Source organism: Zophobas morio, unplaced genomic scaffold (genome assembly GCF_036711695.1).
Source record: "Zophobas morio isolate AGI-343-1 ecotype UQ-CSIRO unplaced genomic scaffold, CSIRO_AGI_Zmor_V1 ptg000014l, whole genome shotgun sequence".
In the NCBI taxonomy this organism is placed as follows: Eukaryota; Metazoa; Arthropoda; class Insecta; order Coleoptera; family Tenebrionidae; genus Zophobas; species Zophobas morio.
In genome coordinates this window covers 11954560-11974616 of record NW_026972119.1, presented here as the reverse complement: position 1 = coordinate 11974616, position 20057 = coordinate 11954560, and the positions used below count along the sequence as shown (strand labels likewise).

The window sequence follows — 20057 nt, the reverse complement described above, 5'->3', positions numbered from 1 at the left end:
ACTGTCACTAAGAAAAGAAAGTTATTAAATGTAAATCAAAAGACCTTTAGATTTAAAGAGGTCTTATATTCGACAAGATGAAAGTGACGAAATCTACAATTCTTTCTAATTTTAACATTTGGAGATGTTCATCAGAAGAAAAAGAAACATCCCTGCAAATTTGTAGATTTGCGTTTCTACTTATCCGAGAAAATAATAACAAATCCTGAAAACCCGACAGAAGTATCTTGACAGAAAAACCAATTAAGAGGTTTCATGTTACATCAGTTGTCACAAAGAACACCGACAGTGTGTATCAGGAAGAACAGTTTGTCAAAAATTTGGATACTTTGCAAAGACCGCCAAACGTTTTCCTACGGCAGGTCAAAAACAGGTTTCTTAACAACTGGAATTTTTCCTTACAATCTACATCTATTTTGCCTGAAAAAACAACATCGCAAGATCACCAAAAAAAAGAAGAAAAAGAAAGTTCAACAAAAATTTCAGAAGGGTATATAGCAACACGATCTAGAGACAACAAAGTTATTAAAGATAATGTCAATATTAAAATTTAAAAAGATGTTCCTGAAAATTTAATGTGGAAAAGAAATGGCAAAAAATCAAAGAAAGTTGTAACTCTGAAAAAATTAAACATAAATTTGACTCTAAAAGAAACATTTGTGAACAACTTCTTCTAAAAACTATAGAATTTAGCTTTGCGATTTTGTTTTATGATGACCCCTATAAATGAAAATAAAAATTCATATGGACTGTGTTAACTACCGGTAAAGAAGCATGCTGCACGTATGTTTCAAGTGATTTTTCCACAACAAATTTTGAAGATAAAAAAAATGACATCATCAGCATTTTAGCAAGGACACGACGATATCTATTTGAATAGGTGCAGTCTAATGAAGTAAGAGTATTACATATCCAAATTTTCCGAAAATGGGGTGGGCCGTTCCTGATTTGATGAATAAAGTAAATTATCTCATTCATTAATTTTGAGACGACGTCTTTAATTTTTTGGGAGAGGATTAACGGACAAATTCTGATTAACGATTTATCATGCTTAGTCGGTTTTGGAATTTCAAAGTTAAATTGTAATTTGCTATTATATATTTGTGATTTTTTTCTCAAAAATCTGAATGTCAGGGTAAAAAATCGTATGGACAAACGTGTAGGAGTATGTAATTTTGTAAAATTTCAGTTAATTACGGTGCACAAATTTGAGGTGACGTCATCGCACTGTTGGTGGGGATCTTTAGACAAATTTTAAGTAAGTTGAGGCGCCGAGTTTAACTCATGGGATTTTTTATACGTTTTCAAAATGTAATTTAATTATTAACAGACTTTAGGGATCATTCATAATGAAGTCACGAAGAATTTGTGGTTTTCGGACTCCCTCTCTATATCACAGGTTGTTACATTCGTGTGACTTCCCAGCAAATGTTGTGACGTCACATATTTTACAACTTTTAACTTTTGATTAAAACATCAATTTAAATGACCTTAAATAAACGTTTTTCTTACGATTTGACTAGTTATTATTAAATTAATCATATTGATTTTATGTGGAATTATAGGTATATATATATACAGGGTATTTATTAAATATGCAACAAAAATTCAGGGCGTTATTCCTTGGATTATTTCAATCTGTTATCCTTGAATGATTTACGGAAAGATTATTTGTTTCAAAGATACGGAACGATAAAAGTAAAGACTTAAATCCCTAGAATTTTTAATTATAGGACCATTTAAAACATTAGTGTCCACTCCAGTGGACAATGACGAAAATTCGAGACATCCGATAATTGAGGGATTTAAATCCAATAAGACACAAGCCTGGTATTTTTGAAAAAGTTCGGTATTCAATGAGGAGAAAATTGGTAAGATGCATGCTCTAACTGGTGAAAGACATTTTCAGCCGTTGTTGCATATCAGAAATCTTTAGATGTAATACGAATTAATAGAGTATTTTTTTTTCGAAACGTTTTTAGCGCCCTCTATCTCCGAAAGAAAGCGGTTCTCAATTATCATTCAAGAACAAAAAGCTCCTAAAATAATCCACGGAATGATCTCTACTCTGGATTTTTGGTATACACCTTTAGTGAACACTCTGTATATTCACGCCGCATATAGGTATGAACTGCCTATCGAATTGTCAAATATTTTTGATGGGACGACATAAAAGTTTTGAGCCCCCACCTCCTCCTGTCACATGTCACTTTGCCTACCCATTCCCTCCCCCTTAACGTGTGACGTCATTTATGAGTGACTCCTTATAGTTAAAAAAAATTAAAAATTATTTGTCTACAGCTTTTGTTATACAGGCTAATTCAAAAATGATGCAGTAACTCAACGGTATATATGTTCAAACGCCAAATTTCGAAAATATCATCAAAAAAGTGCTTACGTCAATTTGAGTTTCACTTACAAAAACAAAATACGACTTAAATAGACTAAATGTGAAAAATTAGCCATTCTGACCAATTTTTAAGTTTTTTGTAAAATTATAAAATGAAGCAAACTGCGGACTAAGACATACTTCCAAAATTATTTTGACTAATGGAAATCCGATCAAATTCATGTACCCAACATTAACTAGTGAATTGAAATATGGTCAAATATCGAAAAGAAAAATTAAACTTTGGATGCCTATGTGTGTTCTATGTTAGGCTACAAAGACCTTTTAAATTATTTGCCCCATTTTTAGTTAGCCTGTATAATTTTTTTTTTTTTAATTTTGGTGACATTTTTCATCACGTATATTTAAAAATTAATTTCTCAATCGTTTAAAGAAATTTCTGAAAGCGGTTTTCAACGCTGTTTTTAGCTTACCAAATTCTATAAATCGTAGGAAAAACATTACCGATTTTTTTGTAGGAAATGAGATACAGTAAATAATCTACATTTTTATTTTATTGTATTGCATTTTCCACAAGAAAAATTGACAATATTTTTCCTACGATTTATAGTTTTGTAAGCCGAGAACAGCGGGGAAAACTGCATTCCGAAATTTCCATAAATAATTGAGATACTGACTTTTAGAGATACGTGATGAAAAATTTTGCCAAAATAAAAAAAATGTAAATTTAAAAAGAAACTGCTCTTGTTTTATATGAACAAAGTTGTGGACAAGTTATACTTAAAATTTCATAACAATAAGTCTGTAAATGGAGACATAACTTTCTAAAATTGTAGTGACAACCCCACAAGAGCTAAAAATAAAAATTCCAGATTTTACCATCTACATCATATTCCTAAATTACATAGAAAATTTGACAACAATCATTCCAGTAGTTTCTGAGGTTATGTGTAATAAAAATCGACAATGACAGACGGCGAGGCGAGACCTACTTTTTCGTACTCTAGGTGTCATGAAATGTCGGTGAAAAAAAAAATTTGAGAAATTTTATTTTCTAGGAAGTCCTAAAATACCTAAAAAGTGTTAAGGATTATTTAACAATAAAAATTTTCAACTCGATAATGTGTGAACACTGTGGAGAGATAGAATGAAAATGGAATTTGAAATGAAAGTTACAGTCGTGTAACCCGTGTAAATAATTTATTTAAATATAATAACCAAAGACAACAAAAGAAAAAGTATAGCCTACTATTGGTAAATTTAGAAACTTTTTCCACGATTTTTTTTTTGTTGAGCATAAACTAAAACACGTATCTCAATTAGGTCTGTCGTTTCTTCAATTTCTCATTTGCAGTTTTCCTAGTTTTCATTTTAAATAAGTAATAATAATTATAATTTTAAACAATTTTGAATTTTTTTATTTTTCGATATTTAATTTTTCAATGTTTCGATTTTCGTGTCAGTTCTTCTTCAATTTGCAATTTTTCAATTTTCCACTTTTTCACCTTTGCAATTTTTCGTTTTTTCCGTTTTTTGATTTCCCAATTTTTTTCGGTTTTTCAACTTTTCAAGTCAAAAAAATGAAAAAATTTAAAAATCGTAAAACTGAAAAACAAAAATGAAAACACGAAAACGTAGATGAATTGTGATAACCTAATCCTCAAAAAAGTCTGCTATTTAGGACAAATGGTAGGAATTTTCGAGCAAATGAATCCAAAAATCACTTCTGGGTCGAAATTCATAAAAAATGCTTTTGGTAATTTTCGAATGTGCTCGAAAAATCGTCAAAAATTTTTGAAATATTAAAAAATTGAGCTTAGGGAAAAATTGACTAAAAATTCAAAACAAATTTTGCTATATGTATAGATTTCATCAACCTAGTTCGAAAAATATAGCATGTTTAGAATTGCGTATCAACATTTTCCAAATATTAGGTTTGAAAGTAATTTTTTGAAATCCTGAAAATGACAAAATATTTCATATTAGCGGTTCTGGAAGAGTGGTAAGAATTTTCGAACAAATAAAGCCGAAAATGACCTGTGCTTCAGAGACTACTAGACTGATTGTGGTAAAATTTTAGACGTATTTTAAGAACATCGTGTCGATGGTATAAGGCAAAAATTTTACTTGATAAATCATATTTAAAATGTGCAAAATAATACGCTTTTAAACTGTCATTTATTAATTTGACTGTATTTTATAACATAAAGTGAGCAGATTTTTGAGAAAAAAAATTCAAAACAATGGAAAAAATTTTCTAATATGTTTTGAAACTACGAAACCGATTGCTCTGAAATTTAACACACGGGGAAGGTGTCCGAGAATAATATCAGTAATAGTCTTTTTTTTTAATTTCTCAACTAGTTTCGGTATAGCTACAACTGGTTATCGCCAAAATCGTCAACGATCAAATACTTCAGCAACTTTTATTTGAGATGGTAAACAACGAACTCTGCTAAAATTGTTCACAAAATAATGTAAATGTGGGTTAAAAAAAAAATCGTCGTAAAAAGTAATTAATTAATGTCAAAAGTGAGTCAATAAATTCGGGAAAACTACAAAATATCGAAATCGGACACAACTTGCGACCTTTATTTTATATCAATTATTATACTACTCATGTACAGTACGTAAAATAAGGCCGGGACCCTATAAAACTATGAGAGCGCTACTATAAACCGCCTTTTGTTGCGGTAATGGTTTATGACTTGAAGGTTGTATGTTTACCCTCGCTATAAATCCCTCCCAAGAAACGAACGTACAATCTCGATAAATTTCGGTTCGTGTGAGGGATTTATAGCAAGGGTAAATCTACAACCTTCAAGTGATAAACCATTACTGCAACAAAAAGCGATTTACTGAGTAGTAGCTTTATAGGGTTCCGTCCTCAGTTTTACGGACTTTGCGTCGTTATTGTTAGGACGCTTGGACGTCATTAAAAAATGAAGTGTCAATTTATTTAAGACTCTGCAAAATTGTGATTATGGAAGATTACGCTGGTCTACTTTTAGATTTTTCCTAACATTCAGGCAATCCGGCCACCCTCTAAAACACTAGTAATCGTAATGCAAAATTTTGTACAAACTTCTTTCAACAACTTGAACCAAGAATGCTTAATATCATTCAATCGTAAACTCCATGAAACGTTAACAACGTCGTTACATGAACGATTTGCATTTTATTCACATTTTTCAACTAAAGTCAGTCCAAAAATCAACAAAATCGGATGCCCAATCGGCTACAGATGACACCTCGTTATCAACGACGCAGTTGTCGACAACCACGATTGTGGAAGTTGTAGGAAACACGTATTGGATATTCATAAAATGCAAAATTACACACATACCATCGACTTAACGGCATATGCATGATAATGGTTTCGTCCCAAAACGGATTAAAGAAACGAATTAATAATTCAATTACGATGCAAATGCGGTTTGGCGAACACGCGACGAAAATTCGGAAGTGGGCAAAATTAATGTCGTTATCGACGCTGGTGATTAGTTTCTCTCTTTAAAACGATGGTGCGTCCAGCATTCACCTGCGATCGAGTTTCGCGGGTTCGCCTTTGCTTCCGGGTCTTGATTTGCATAACGCGGAGAGGAACGACAGACCGTTATTGCGTATTAAAGGCTTCGAGTGCGAGCTAGCTAGAGGTCTTCCCTGTGACGAAGTCAGTGGGTAAATGGTTTCGTCCACAGAAAGTATTGACATAGAGAGGTATCGAAAAAGAGGAAATACAGTTTTTACAAACATTAAGTGGTTCCTTTTTTGGGAAACCGGCATCGAATGAAAATTTTAGTACATATTTCAGAAAGAGGTATAGCGTTTTGATAGTTCAATGAAAACTCTATTCACTGTTATTAAATAAAAATATATATATTGGGCAGATTACCGACGTTTCATGGCCTCTAGAGTACGAAAAAATAGGCCTTCCGTTTTCGTCTGTCTGTTTACCGTCTACTCCTTCACATGTGGTATCAGAATGCGTGGCCAGTTCTTGGAAAAAAAATCAAAAGTGTATAACATTTTGCAATTTAATTTTGAAACTGCAAAAACCGAATGCTCAGACATTTTCCAAACGTTTTAAGATTATCGTGATGATGATAAGTTGTTAATCAAAATGTATTCGTTTATCACCTTTCAAAACATTGATGACGTCATCTCAAAATTTTGTCAAATAAATCCTCTCTGAAATTTTAAAATTACTTTTTACAAGGTCACTCAAAAAATCAAATAAAATAAATGTGGCAAGTTATTATATTGATTAAAAGCAAGAACGACTAACTCCTTGTTATATCACGATTTTTCCTATTTTCATTTTCTTTAATTATCCAATTTATCCATTTTCCAATGTTTCGGTTTCATAATTTTTCGATTTTTCAGTTTCTCAATTTTGAGTTTTTGAATTTCGCGTTTCCTCAATTTTTCAAGTTCTTGATTTTTATTTTTGTTTTCCCGATGAATTTGATTACTTGATATTTATTTTCTCGATTTTATATCACAATTTTTCATTATTTATTTCCTTTATATTTTTCGTTTATTAAATTTTTCAAATTTTCAATCCTCGATTTTTCAATTTCTCAGTTTTCCAGTTTTAAAATTTTTCCACTTTGTAATTTTTGGATTTCTCAATTATCCGATTTTCCGATTATTTTAATTCTCAATATTTCGATTTTACAATATTTCGTTTTTTGATTTTGCTCTTTTTGGATTTTTTAGTTTCTCAATTTTCAACTTGAGTTTTTGAAATTTTCGTTTCTTCAATTTTTCAAATTCTTGATTTCGAATTTCTAGATTATTCAAAGTTTTCATTTTATACTTTTCCGTTTTCTCATTTTTTATTTTCTACTTTTATAGTTCTGCATATTTTTGCATATTTTTATTTCGAAAGGTTGTAAAATCGACAAATCCAAAAATTAAAAATCGCATCAATCCAAATTGGTCTACGCGTCCTTGAAAAAATGTTCGTGACGTCATCACAAAATTTTATAATGGGAAGACTCACTTGAAACAAATGTGTAGCATGCTTCTAAACATTTACTTCAATGTTGCATAGATACTTTTATTTTATCTTATAATGGTTATAATAAAAAAATAAAATTCACAAAATCAAATCTTACAATTTTTCGAAAAATCCTGATTTTACCTCGACCAATTTTTTGACCCCACAATTTTTCGTTATTCTCTTTTCTTTGATATTACAATCTTTTGATATCATGTTTTATACGTTTTTTCAGTTTTGCAATTTTTCGATATTACAATTTTTCAGTTTCAAAGTTTTAAATTTTTCAAGTTCCTGATTTTTATTTTTCGTTTCCTTTATTGTTCCAATGTTTCTTTGGATTTTATAATTTATCCTTTATTCATTTTTTTCAAATTTTCAATCTTTGATTTTTCAATTCCTGGATTTTCCAAATTTTAAATTTCTCAATTTTGCAATTTTTGGATTATTTCTTAATTTTTAATTTTCGGGTTTTTTTTTTAATAAAAAAATAAAATCCACAAAATCAAACCTTACAATTTTTCGAAAAATTCCGATTTTACTTGGACCAATTTTTGACATCACAATTTTTCGTTATTCTCTTTTTTTGATATTACAATCTTTTGATAACATGTTTTATCTTTCTTTTCAATTTTGCAATTTTTCGATATTAGAATATATCATTTTTCGATTTTTCAGTTTCAAAGTTTTTCATTTTTCAAGTTCTTGATTTTTATTTTTCATTTCCTTTGTTTCCATGTTTCTTTGGATTTTATAATTTTTCCTTTATTCATTTTTTTCAAATTTTCAATCTTTGATTTTTCAATTCCTCAATTTTCCAAATTTTAAATTTCTCAATTTTGCAATTTTTGGATTATTTCTTAGTTTTTAATCTTCGGATTTTATAAATTTTTTATTTTAAAAAAATAAAATGCACCTTACAAGTTTTCAAAAAATCCCGGCTTTACTTGGGCAAATTTTTTGACATCACAATTTTTCGTTTTCCCCTTTTTTTTGATATTACAATCTTTTGATAACATGTTTTATCTTTGTTTTCAATTCTGCAATTTTTCGATATTACAATTTATCATTTTTCGATTTTTCAGTTTCAAAGTTTTTCATTTTTCAAGTTCTCGATTTTTATTTTTCATTTCCTTTATTGTTTCAATGTTTCTTTGGATTTTATAATTTTTCCTTTATTCATTTTTTTCAAATTTTCAATCTTCGATTTTCCAAATTTTAAATTTCTCAATTTTGCAATTTTTGGATTTTTTAATTTTTCGTTTCTTCAATTTGTCAAGTTCTTGATTTCCAATTTTTAGATTTTTCAAAATTTTCATTTCATACTGTTTTGTTTTTTTATTTCTGGTTTTTTAGTTCTACAATTTCGCAATTTTTCCAATTGTTTAGATTCAATCGATGAAATTAAATATCGAGAATTTGAAAATTTAAAAATCGAATAAATCAAAAATCCAGTAATTGAAAAAGTGAAAATTTATAATAGTTATCTTGAAAAAAAAAAAATTCGCAAAATCAAATCTTTTTTTGGGAAAAATCTGGATTTATTTACCTTCGAACAATTTTTTGATATCACAATGTTTCGTTTTCCCTTTTCTCCGAAATAATAATTTTTCATTTTTCGATTTTTCAATTTTTCGTTTCCTCAATTTTTAAAGTTCTTTTTCATTTTCCCGTTATTTTATTTTTCAATTTCTCGATTTTATGATACAATGTTTCATTTCCTGTATTCTTTCAATATTTATTTCGACTTTATAACTTTGCCTTTTCGATTATTCGGTTTTGCAATTTTTAAATGTTTCAATTTTGCAAATTCCGGATTTCTCAATTATCCGATTTTCCGATTTCTTTAATTTTCAATATTTCGATTTTACACTATTTCGTTTTTTTGATTTTGCTCTTTTTCGAATTTTACGTTCCACAGATTTTAATTTTTCGGTTTTTCAATTTTTCGTTTCTGCAATTTTTCAAGTTCTTGATTTCCAATTTTTAGATTTTGCTGTTTTCATTTTATACTTTTTCCTGTTATAATTTTTTCTTAGCTTAATCTTACAATTTTCCAAATTTTTTATTAGAAAAGTTGAAAAATCTAAAAACCGAAAAACCAAAAAATCAGAAAAAACTGAAAAATCGAAAAGCTGAAAAAAACGAAAAATTGCAAACTGAAAAGGTGGAAAATCAAAAAATTCCAAATTGAAGAACTGAAGAAACGAATAATCCAAAGAAAATTAATGAACCGAAAAATTAGAAAGAAGAAAAAACCACACGATTCGAAAAATTGGAAAATCCAATAATCCACTGTAAAATTGAACAATTAAATACCAGGAAATTGAAATATTAAAAACCGACAAATTGAAAAATCGAATAAATGAAAAAGTTTTAAAAACTAGTAAAATTTGAAAGATGTAAAATTCTAAAATCGTAAAATTGAATAACTGTGCTTTTTTCATTATAATTATTATAGATTTGAAATGAAAACTAAAAAAATTTCAAAACAAAAAAAACGAAAAATAAAAAAATCTAAAAATTGAAAAATCACAAATTGAAAACCGAAAAGTTGCTAATCGAAAAATCCAAAAATTAAAAAATTTCTTATTGAAAAAAGATAAAATAAAAAACAAAAATGAAAAACTGAGAAATTCGAAAACTAAAGAAAATAAAAAACCGAAACCAAAAATTACAAACTGAGAAATTGAAAAAATGAAAAGTTGAAAAATCAAAAAATTGCAAAATCTAAAAATTGGATATCCAAAAACGGGAAAATCGAAAAACTGAAAAATTTTAAATTGAAAGCTCGAAGGGTTGCATGTTGTAAACTTGGAGAAACAAAAAAAAAATGAAAAAAGGAAACATTTTAAAAAAGAAAGAAACGAAAAATCGCAAATCAAAAATTCGAAAGAATAAAAAAATTAAGGAATCAAAAAATGCAAAATCTAAATATTGAAGAAACGAAAAATTGAAAAACTCAAAATGAAAAACGAAAATCGAAAGTTTGGAATCGAAAAATTAGAAAATCTGAAAATTGAAACAGTCAAAAGTCGAAAAACTGAAAAATTGAAAATTTAAACTTGAAAATCTGAATGAAAAATTCAACTAAAAAATGTTGTGGGAGTGTTATTTACGCCACTGGCTTTTATATATTTTTATAGAGGTTATGTTATTAGAAAACAAAAATCTTTTTTTTTTATTTTTCAAAGAAGTGGGATTTGTTGGACTGTACTGCAGAGGCGGGGGAACTTCGGTTCAAACAACCTTCATCTAATTTTTTGTGCCAACGGGTATCCTGACCACTGGACCATCAGGTGTCGTTTTTTCTTCAAAAAAATTCACTAGTTACAAATAATTTCACAATACATATTTTTTAAGATACACAAATTGTAATTTTTTTTTAGTAACCCATGCGCGTAAAATTAACAATACAGTTGGATTACTAAACCTAAGACCACAACACCGGATCTTAAGGCATATGTTTTAATTAATATTGATTTAATAACTTTTAGATGACGTCATTAAATTTCTGAATGGAACAAACAGATGAATAATGTCTTGCGATCCCAAGATTAAGATTAAATGATGAATGATTAAACCACACATAAAGAACCTATGTCAGATGAATTTCAAAATTGTCATCAAATAATACAAATTAAATACAAATTACAATGCGTCATTTTCTGCATAATTTTGTTCAAGGAACTTTGACCCAATAATATCCTCAGAAACCACAAAGTTGTTGTCGAAGAATGTCGAGAACTGCGTTTAAAAAGTACATACTCATCATAAACATTGTTAATTACGGTTTCCGTGTTTAATAGTGTGTTATTTACTGAATTTCACGAGTGAAAATAATGTGTTTGGCTTCGGCAAATTTTAAAAATCAGCGAAAATATTTTTTTCGCAGCCACTACACTCACAAAAAACTCCTGGACCTGCGAAACAAGAATTCCGGGCCGATACATTTCCGCTTTTTCTGGAACCGCAACCAATTTCTGCAGTCGCCGCGAACTCTACAATTACGTATGAAAGTTTGAGCTAGCGACGATTCCGGGGACCGGAGTCGCAGGAGCAAAAATGGCGATGGCGTGCACATGGACGGTCGGTGGGTGGAGTCGAGCCAAATATGGGCAATTTTGCTGCAGTTGGTATCATTGTCGTTTGTTGTTTAAACCAACAACGACCGGACTGAGGAAAGGTGTTGATTTAACCTCCTTCCACGCTCGCGAGACGGGTTTTATTAAAATTTTACGGTATTTTAATGGATTTTCGAGACATCGGATGTCGTAAAATCATCTTAATTTGCAAGTCAAATTCAATTATTTATTTTCAAAATAAAACATGGATAGAAAAAAACATGACTTTATCTTGATAACAATAGTCGCGGAGGAATAACAACTACTTGTGGCAAGTTCTTAAAAAAATATGTAGCTTTTATTTATTGATACTTAGACGAGAGATTCATATTTAAGGGTCAAAAATCAATGTAGACGCCTACATTGACAAATTTATTTATAAGCTGTGGTCGTAAGGATTATTTTTACATAGCGGTTTAATCCCGGAGAATTTTAGTTAAAATTCTTGGCTTACAATTAACCACGCAATTTCTAAAAGTATTTTCAAGAAGTATTGTCCAAGTTTAAACGTAGAAAAATTAATGCAAAAACAATATAATTAGTTTCAAAATACGTAAAATTGTTAAATCGTTAATGCAGCTTCTAATACAATTGCAAAGAATAAAGGTTATATCTCAAAAACTGACGAAAAAATAAAAGTAAAAGAGAATGACCCACTTGCTCGTCCTTTTAAAAACTTACTTATTTCATTATACTTATTCAAAAAAAAAAGTAAAAACTGGTTTCAATTTCTCTAATAAACAAATATATAACATTAAATGCTACCTTTAACTAGCCTATTCAGGCACGACTTGATCGGAAGTTGACAATAATTAAAATTCGAACAGGAATTTTAAATGTCTTGTTTTAATTATTCAAATTAATTTCCATATTAATACCACATTTTATGTTAATGTCTTCATAAGGTATTTAAAATTGACACAAACAAGCTAAAAGAATGGGCTTTGGTCGAGTAAATAAAAAAGTCAAGTTAAAAGAACTGTTTACACAATACACAAAATAGTTTACGTATTTTAGTCCGATTATTATTATAACTGGTGGTAAATTTTGAACTACTTATATTTGAATCACGTCAAATTATATGATTATTCTAATTTAGAGCGTTTAATTGTGTATGGACTAGCATGATTGTTTTTAAAGGAGTGAACTCTAAAACTTGTGTTTCTTAAATTTATTGGTAAATGTAGCTGTAGACCTTAGTTTCAGAGATAATTACTAATAACAACAAACTTGCGTAAAACTTAAGTAACTCAAAACACTTCAACACAATTGCAATTTTTAGACAACTGTGTCATTTCCAAAATAGTCGCCAATGAACCAACAGACGACATACGGAAACGACAGACCGACAGACGGACTATTACAAAATGCTTCCTTTAACTTTCGCTCAAGAAGTAAAAATTATTTGAACACTCAATACAGCTAAACAACAAAATTAAACGAAACTATTTCGAATTAATAAGGTTTTGAAGATTTTTACTTTTTACTTCCTACAGATAATAGATTATTGTAAAATTTTATGTGTATTAGAAATATCGTAACTAAAATTTGGATAATCATCCCCAACGACAATAAAATGACGTCATCCCCAAAATTTACATTTGTAAATATTATTATTATTTTATTGAATATGATATTCCTGCACATGTGGTTTATGAAACCGTGTTGAGTTTTTAATCTAGACATCCAAATTTTTGGGAAAAAATCAAAATTGTATAACAGATTGCAAATCCAATGCTCTAAAAGTTAAGTTATCGTAAGAATGGTAAATAAGTAATCAAAATTTTTCGTTTATGCCCTCTCAAAAAAGTGATGACGTAATTTTACTATTTGGTCGAAAAAATGTTCTTTCAATTTTATGGAACTACTCAGTCCTGCATGTGTGATTTATGAATCCGTGTTGGGTTTTTACCCTAGATATAAAAAATTTTGGGAAAAAATTCAAAACTTGTATTTTCAATTTAACTTTGAAATCGCAATACCAGTCTGAAGCCATTTTGCAATAGCCGCAGAACACGAGAAAATAATTTCCAAAAATTTTCCAAAATAATGCTAAAAATGTCCCTATTCCAACAGAAATAACTACTCACTCATAGGAAATGTTCAGTGGATTATCGACTTAAAGTCATTTTCGTGACAATTTGTTAAATAATTGTGGACAACGGGAAAAATAATTTCCAAAATATTTTAAAATGGGTTTTATGTGAATTGAAACAGTTGCTGGCTTATTGAGAATTTTATGCAAATTAACAATCTGAAGCAATTTTCGCACAAGATCTTCAAATAACCGCGAAAAACGGTAAAATAATTTAATTATTCATTATTATTAATATGTATATTATTATCTTGGCAAATACTAACACCGCCCACCCACCCTTTATTTTCTTAGAGGGTATGTAATTCGCCAACATCAGTCTCATCTTAGCAAGTACTAGCTCCGCCCATCCGCGCTTTATTTTCTAAAAGGGTATGTCATTCGCCAACATCAGTCTTATGTTAATAAAATAAATACTAGCCCCGCCCACCCGCCCTCTATTTTCTTAGAAGGTATGCTATTTGCCAAAATCAGTCTTATCTTAGCAACTATCGCTCTGAAAATTGCAAGACTTTTTAATAAAAATTGTTTTCGTTTATATCCCCCTAAAAAATGATGACGTCATTTGACAATTTTGCCGAATAAATGTTCTTTAAATTATATGTATGTATGGATCCGTATTGAGTTTTTACCCTTGAAATACAGATTTTTGTGAAAAAAATTAAAATTGTATAACTAGGTTTTATAATAATTTAACTTGAAATTATAAAAACCGAATGCTGCGAAATCTTGCAAATATTTTAAGGCTATTGACAATACTTATGGTAAATTATTAATCAAATTTTGCCGTCATCCTACAATTTTACCGACAAAGTGTTCTTCAAATTTTTGAGTGTTTTTGGAAAAAAAGGAGTGACGTGTTTGATTAATTAATCAGTCCTGTCTGCGTTTCATTTTCTTTTAACCGCACATGCTTATAATCTGAACGTGCTAATAGTCGAATTCTTTTGAAGTATAAATGTAATCAGTTGGAGTACTAAGAAATTGGTTACATTTTTCCAGTTACTTAAAAACAAAGAAAAAAAAATCGCAGAGTCAAATTTTATCATTTTTTAACAAAGCGGCATTTTTCGAACTGTACTTCAAAGACGAGCGAAGTTCTGTCGAAATAACCTTTGACTAATTTTTTAATAATATTTCTAGGCTGTGAAGATAAATGAAATTTTGACTTAAAATGCTGCCATCAATTAAAATTATAAAAGCGGCAAACAAAAATTCTGGAAGTTATTTTGAAACCACTATTTTGTACTACTACTCGTTTTTTCATTTTTAAAATACACATAAAAAGTAAAATTACAATTAAACAAATGAAGGCGCTAAAATTTTCAAAACGTTCAATAAAATTTCAAATCAAAATCAAACTTATAATTTATCATTTACTGAACTTTCTAGAGTACCTACTTTTTAGTTAATCGTTTATTTTGTTTCCGAACTGAAAAAACGTACTCTAAATTGCAAAAGGCATTCGAGAGTAGTTTTTTTCAATTTTTCAATGTCGATGTGTTATGTTAAGTATATTTTTAATTTTGACAACTGTTGTTAATTTGTAAAGACCTGAAGATGGCCGAAACCGGTCACCAAAAAATAAATAAACCCGAATAATGAGTGTTTTAGAAAAGGAAATAAACGTACTGACTACAAACTTTCATAACAGGATGGTAATTATCAGCGATTTTCTAAAGTACCTTAAATAAAACAGTGTAATTTAATTATGTAATAACATGGCAAACGAAGCCGGTTACAAATTATAAAGTTGCTACAGTTAGGTCAGCCAAAATATGCATTGATGAAAAGTTCAAACGCAAGCAAATTATTCCATTAAATAACGGAGTTTTGGTTTTAACAAACATCAAGCCAGAAAAAAGAGAGTAATTACGTAATGTCTGAAAATGAATAAATACGTAATGTGCAATAAAATCTGTTCAGAATTTTATTTGCTAAAATGCTGTAAATAAAAACAGTATGTGGCTGAAAACGTTCGTCTAACTGAATAATTATTGTACAATTTAGACAGACTGCGCACAAACTTGATTTGTCATCTGTTGAAAATGATCGAAACTTGAAAAATCAAACAGTTTAAAAATGCATTGTGCCAATCCACTTCGATTTCAACAAAAGAACACATTTCACTCGCAATCCGCTGCCAACATATGTCGTAAATTTCAACCCAAGGAGCTAAAGATCAGATTTAAGCAGAGTCCCAAGCGACGTAATAAAATAAAAATCGGCAGACGCCGCCCGTAAAAATATCACTATCGTCTCGTATAAATCGTCGAATTTGATTTCAAGCCCATTCCGAGATAAATTTGATCGGTCGAAAAAGTGCCCACCATAAAAAGTCCCATCGAATTCCCGCAATCGTTAAATTGCGCCGTGCGCCTATCATTCCTCTCGAAATGAGCCGCAGCAGAAAACAATAGCACGTGCCGACTCTATATTTTTTTGCTCTTCTATCCCGTCCAAGCCCAGTAGCCAGTATTTTGCAACAATACACGACCCATATATGGAATGGTGCCCATGTATGGACCATGTATGGCGTTTGCTCGGCTCCGGTCGCCGCCGACCGACTCCGTGACTCATGGGGACTCTGAGGGACCCCAGTTCTTCGGCGATCGTCGCTCGTGCTTCTTGCGCTCCGTCCAAGACGTCCTGCAGCCGCCAAACGTAAGTACCGCCATTCTGCCTTCTCGCAAAAAACAAAAAACCTAACTTGGAGAATCGCATGCTGCTTTTTCGCTTTCGCCAAAATTTTTGCCGCGCCCTCCATGGAGGGCGATTTTCGAAAAAATACCAGTGTGTCGGTTGGGGTTCTTGGGGCGGCTGGGGGCAGCCGGCGGGTTCGACTTTCATGCCGAAAGGCGCAAAAAACGCAAAATCCCAACATATGTGATTCACACTTTTACAGAGAGCGCGGCGCTATTGCGTCCATCGACCCGGAGCCACCTGCTTGCGAAAAGGGCTGTAGCGGCGGCGGCGGCTCTTCTGGGCCCGAGATCGACCCATCTGGGGCTGTCGCCGGGCGAAAACAACCCCATGGACCCATCGCCGGCCCGAAAAAAGGGACAACTACCCCACAAGGGGGTGAAACGCGAACAGGTGTGACCTCCCGTTCCCCCACTCTCCCACAAAGCCAACTCGGTCAGCGCCAGCGTAGATGTCGAAAATCACGAGCGGACGGACTCAAAGGTAGTATCGCATGACATTTTGATATTTATGATAATTACGTGCCTTATTTTTGAATTGTCTCCCTTGGCTTCGGTGCGCGCTTTTCGTTTTCCGCGATTATCGGCCTAGTTGGACGCGAATTTATTCCGAGTATCGACAGTGTTTTATGTTCGGAGTCAATTACGAGCGTGCGTAATGTCTTGGTGTTAACAACAATCTTGGTTTTATGATGGAACGAAAATGAATGCAATCAAACGTTTTATGCTCTTGACGCCCCGGTGGTAAATTATCGCGTCGTATCGTTCGTTAAGCTGATTGCAAAATTACATACACGGTAATTTATAACTGACACGGGCCAATTAGTCATAGGCTGTCGAAAAAATAATATATGAAACTGGTGCTCCCGATGCTGCTGCGAGCGTTCCTCGGGTCTGAAATGTCTATTCATTAAATTTTTTATTACGAACGCCAACACAAAGACTGCGATCATTACATCTCGGCCAGCCCAACTAGACTCGGTTTATAAAATTTTTCGAGAAATTATAATATCGTCCAAACGAAAAAAATTGTTAACGTATTTTGAAACCAATAACTCCATTTTTTATCGCACTTGTAACTTTTAACTCATGTCTCTCATTTTATTTTCATTTCAAAAGGCAGTTTTTCTCATTTTTTCAATTTGGAACCGGACTTGTAACACTTTCAGAGAAAAAACGCCAATTCAATAATAAATTTTCAATTAATCAGACCCATGCGGGTTTAATTGGGTGGTATTAAGAAAGGCAGCAATAACTAAAGCACCGCGTCCTCAAATGAATTTAATTGTCTGTAATTTAGGCCGCATCCTAATTAAATTTTGCCGTGAATTTTATCTAAAGGGTGATTACGTAACGCTAAATTGATATTACACGAACGCGATCTATAATCTGTTTTACACCAATTATGCCAACTGAGAATTCGAAATTATTCTCTTTTGAAGCTATGTAGCAACATTTAATTTACAGCGATTTTGATTTTTTGTTTTCTCACCATATTCAAGATATTCCATTAATTATTTTAGTGAAAAGTAAAAAAATTTTGTCGTTCTGACTGTAACAAAATTTGTAAAATTAGTTTTGACTGGAGTTGTCATTTTTCAAAATTTGGCACTAAATCTGAAACCCGTGGTAATTAATCCACGATTTTTTTTCAATAAGTCAACGTCAAAGGTCTAAATACACTAGTCCGTTGTTGGCCGACCTGATTTGAATGGCTATAAATCATACAGATCGTTTTACGATATCTGTTTTTTCGACAGTGTAAACACTACAACGCATTCCGCGTTGATCGAGGCTTGACCCTAACAACGATTTATTGTACCCGGGCCGATCCGGCAGCTCCAAACTAGTGTAACTGTGCCTTAAGTTGGCCCTCGAACAAATCCCCCCGTTTGTTTAGTAATGCGATTTCATTACTCTTTACGACTGTGAGCTTTCAAGGATCAGCGCAACTTTTACCGAGGAGCGATTTTCCTCCATTAAATTTACTCGTCTAACCAAATCCCCGACGGATCTCGTTACATCTCGTTACCGTTTATTGCTCTACAAAGTAATTACAACATAGACTGGCCCGATCATTGCAAAACATTAAACAAACTCGCGTAGGACTAAACTTGAACCATTTCATCGAACATCTGCCCATGCGGTAATTTTTGAAATTCGATCCTCAATTAGTCGCTGAAAATATCCTGTGCATTTCGAGCGAAACTCGGCCAATTTTATGAATATTTAAATACCGAAATTGCGATATTTTTATGAATCGGCCAAAAATTATTTTCGATCAAGGTGATGGGGGCCAGCTGTTGGTAGTCGCGCTGGAGGCGTACACGACTTTTATCGAAAAATTAACTTTTCGCATTTAAATTAATAGAGTATTTACTTAAACATTTGCATGCGGGAGCTTACAGGTGTGGACTTTTTGATTTTGAGAGGAGAACGACGACGTTAATTGGAGAGATCGGTTCGAGAGCGACTAATTCCAGTAGCGGCACGATTATGCGCTAGATGGTGAATAATCAGTTGATTCCTGTTTTCTGTTGCAGACGTGGGCGACGCCCAAACACCGTTGGACATCAGGTGTGAAGAACTCGTCAAAGGAGCGTAACATCATTAAGTCGTAACGTTTAGTTTCTACGGTGCCATATTAAAGTTTAATGTATTGTATAGTTAGGCTAAGACGATTTCGGTAGCCGGAAAATAAAACGAGACGAGCGACCGGCTACAGATTTCAGATAGCGAACGATGTTTGATCGATGTCTGACTTTGATCTTTTATACTTTTAAATTTAAATCGCCTTTATCTCCCCGTTAGCTCCGCTAGGTATAGTCATATTTGTAATTATAATTTCGTATTGATGTATGATTGACAACTCTGATAATGTTACTTTAGTCTAAGATACTAATTACAAATTTTAATTAGGCGTTTGATAGTTTTTAAGTAGTCATAAATTTTGATGCTGCTCAATCTTGTACGATTAGGCTGAGACATGGCTTTAATAATTATGTACGGAACTCTTACCAATAAATCGATTAAGTGACAACCGTATTTTGTCCTTTTCCCATTCCCGTTTGTTTTCTCGTGTGCGATTTTTGCGAATCGAACGAGTACGGAGACAAGATCACAAAGTTGTCGAGTGATTAATTATCGACTAACATTTCACCGTAATGCATTAATTCATCGTGAGAAAATTATGACATTTCCTATATAGATCGATCTCATTTTTTCGTCGAGTCCAAGAGAGACAGATAACTCCGATACAAAAGGGCACATTACATTAAAAACATGTTTATTATCACATTTACGGAACAAGTACGATGCAATCGACACACTGGCATTACACAGTCAGTAAAATAATCTCGAAATTTTTCGCATGCCACTCTCCTTACAAAGAAAAAACATGCCAAGCAAAAAGTTTGCAACCCCGCATCATCTGTATACCACTCTCTCTATTACCATATGTATAAAACTGTCGAGGCACGTAGACAATACAAGGTTACAATATTTCGTATTCAGAAAATAACATGATTTATTTTGTATTAAAAACAAAAACCTAAAAATAAATAATAACAACCATAAATATCGATCTAAAAAAACATGCTTCCAATTAAAACTAACTAGTTACAATCGGTCCTAAGGCACACATTCAGTATTTTTAGTTTGCTTTATACATCACAAAATTAAGATAAATATTATATCGAATAAAACATAATATAAAATAATAAATACCTAACTTAAAATTATTTACCATTTTGAACAAGACGCTTATTCTACATGGACTAGA

The 20057-nt window shown here is 31.6% G+C and overlaps 2 protein-coding genes across 2 annotated transcripts in view; one reads left to right on the top strand and one right to left on the bottom strand.

The window, feature by feature from the left end:
* LOC135129280 (serum response factor homolog) overlaps positions 1-20057 on the bottom strand; it is a 122996-nt gene that overhangs the window by 41953 nt on the left and 60986 nt on the right. The window lies entirely within an intron of this gene.
* On the top strand, positions 16131-19316 carry LOC135129279 (uncharacterized). Its single transcript, XM_064056438.1, has 3 exons — positions 16131-16238; positions 16480-16760; positions 18820-19316. Exons 1-3 carry the CDS (start codon positions 16153-16155, stop codon positions 18879-18881), a joined length of 429 nt encoding a protein of 142 aa, XP_063912508.1. The 5' UTR covers positions 16131-16152; the 3' UTR covers positions 18882-19316.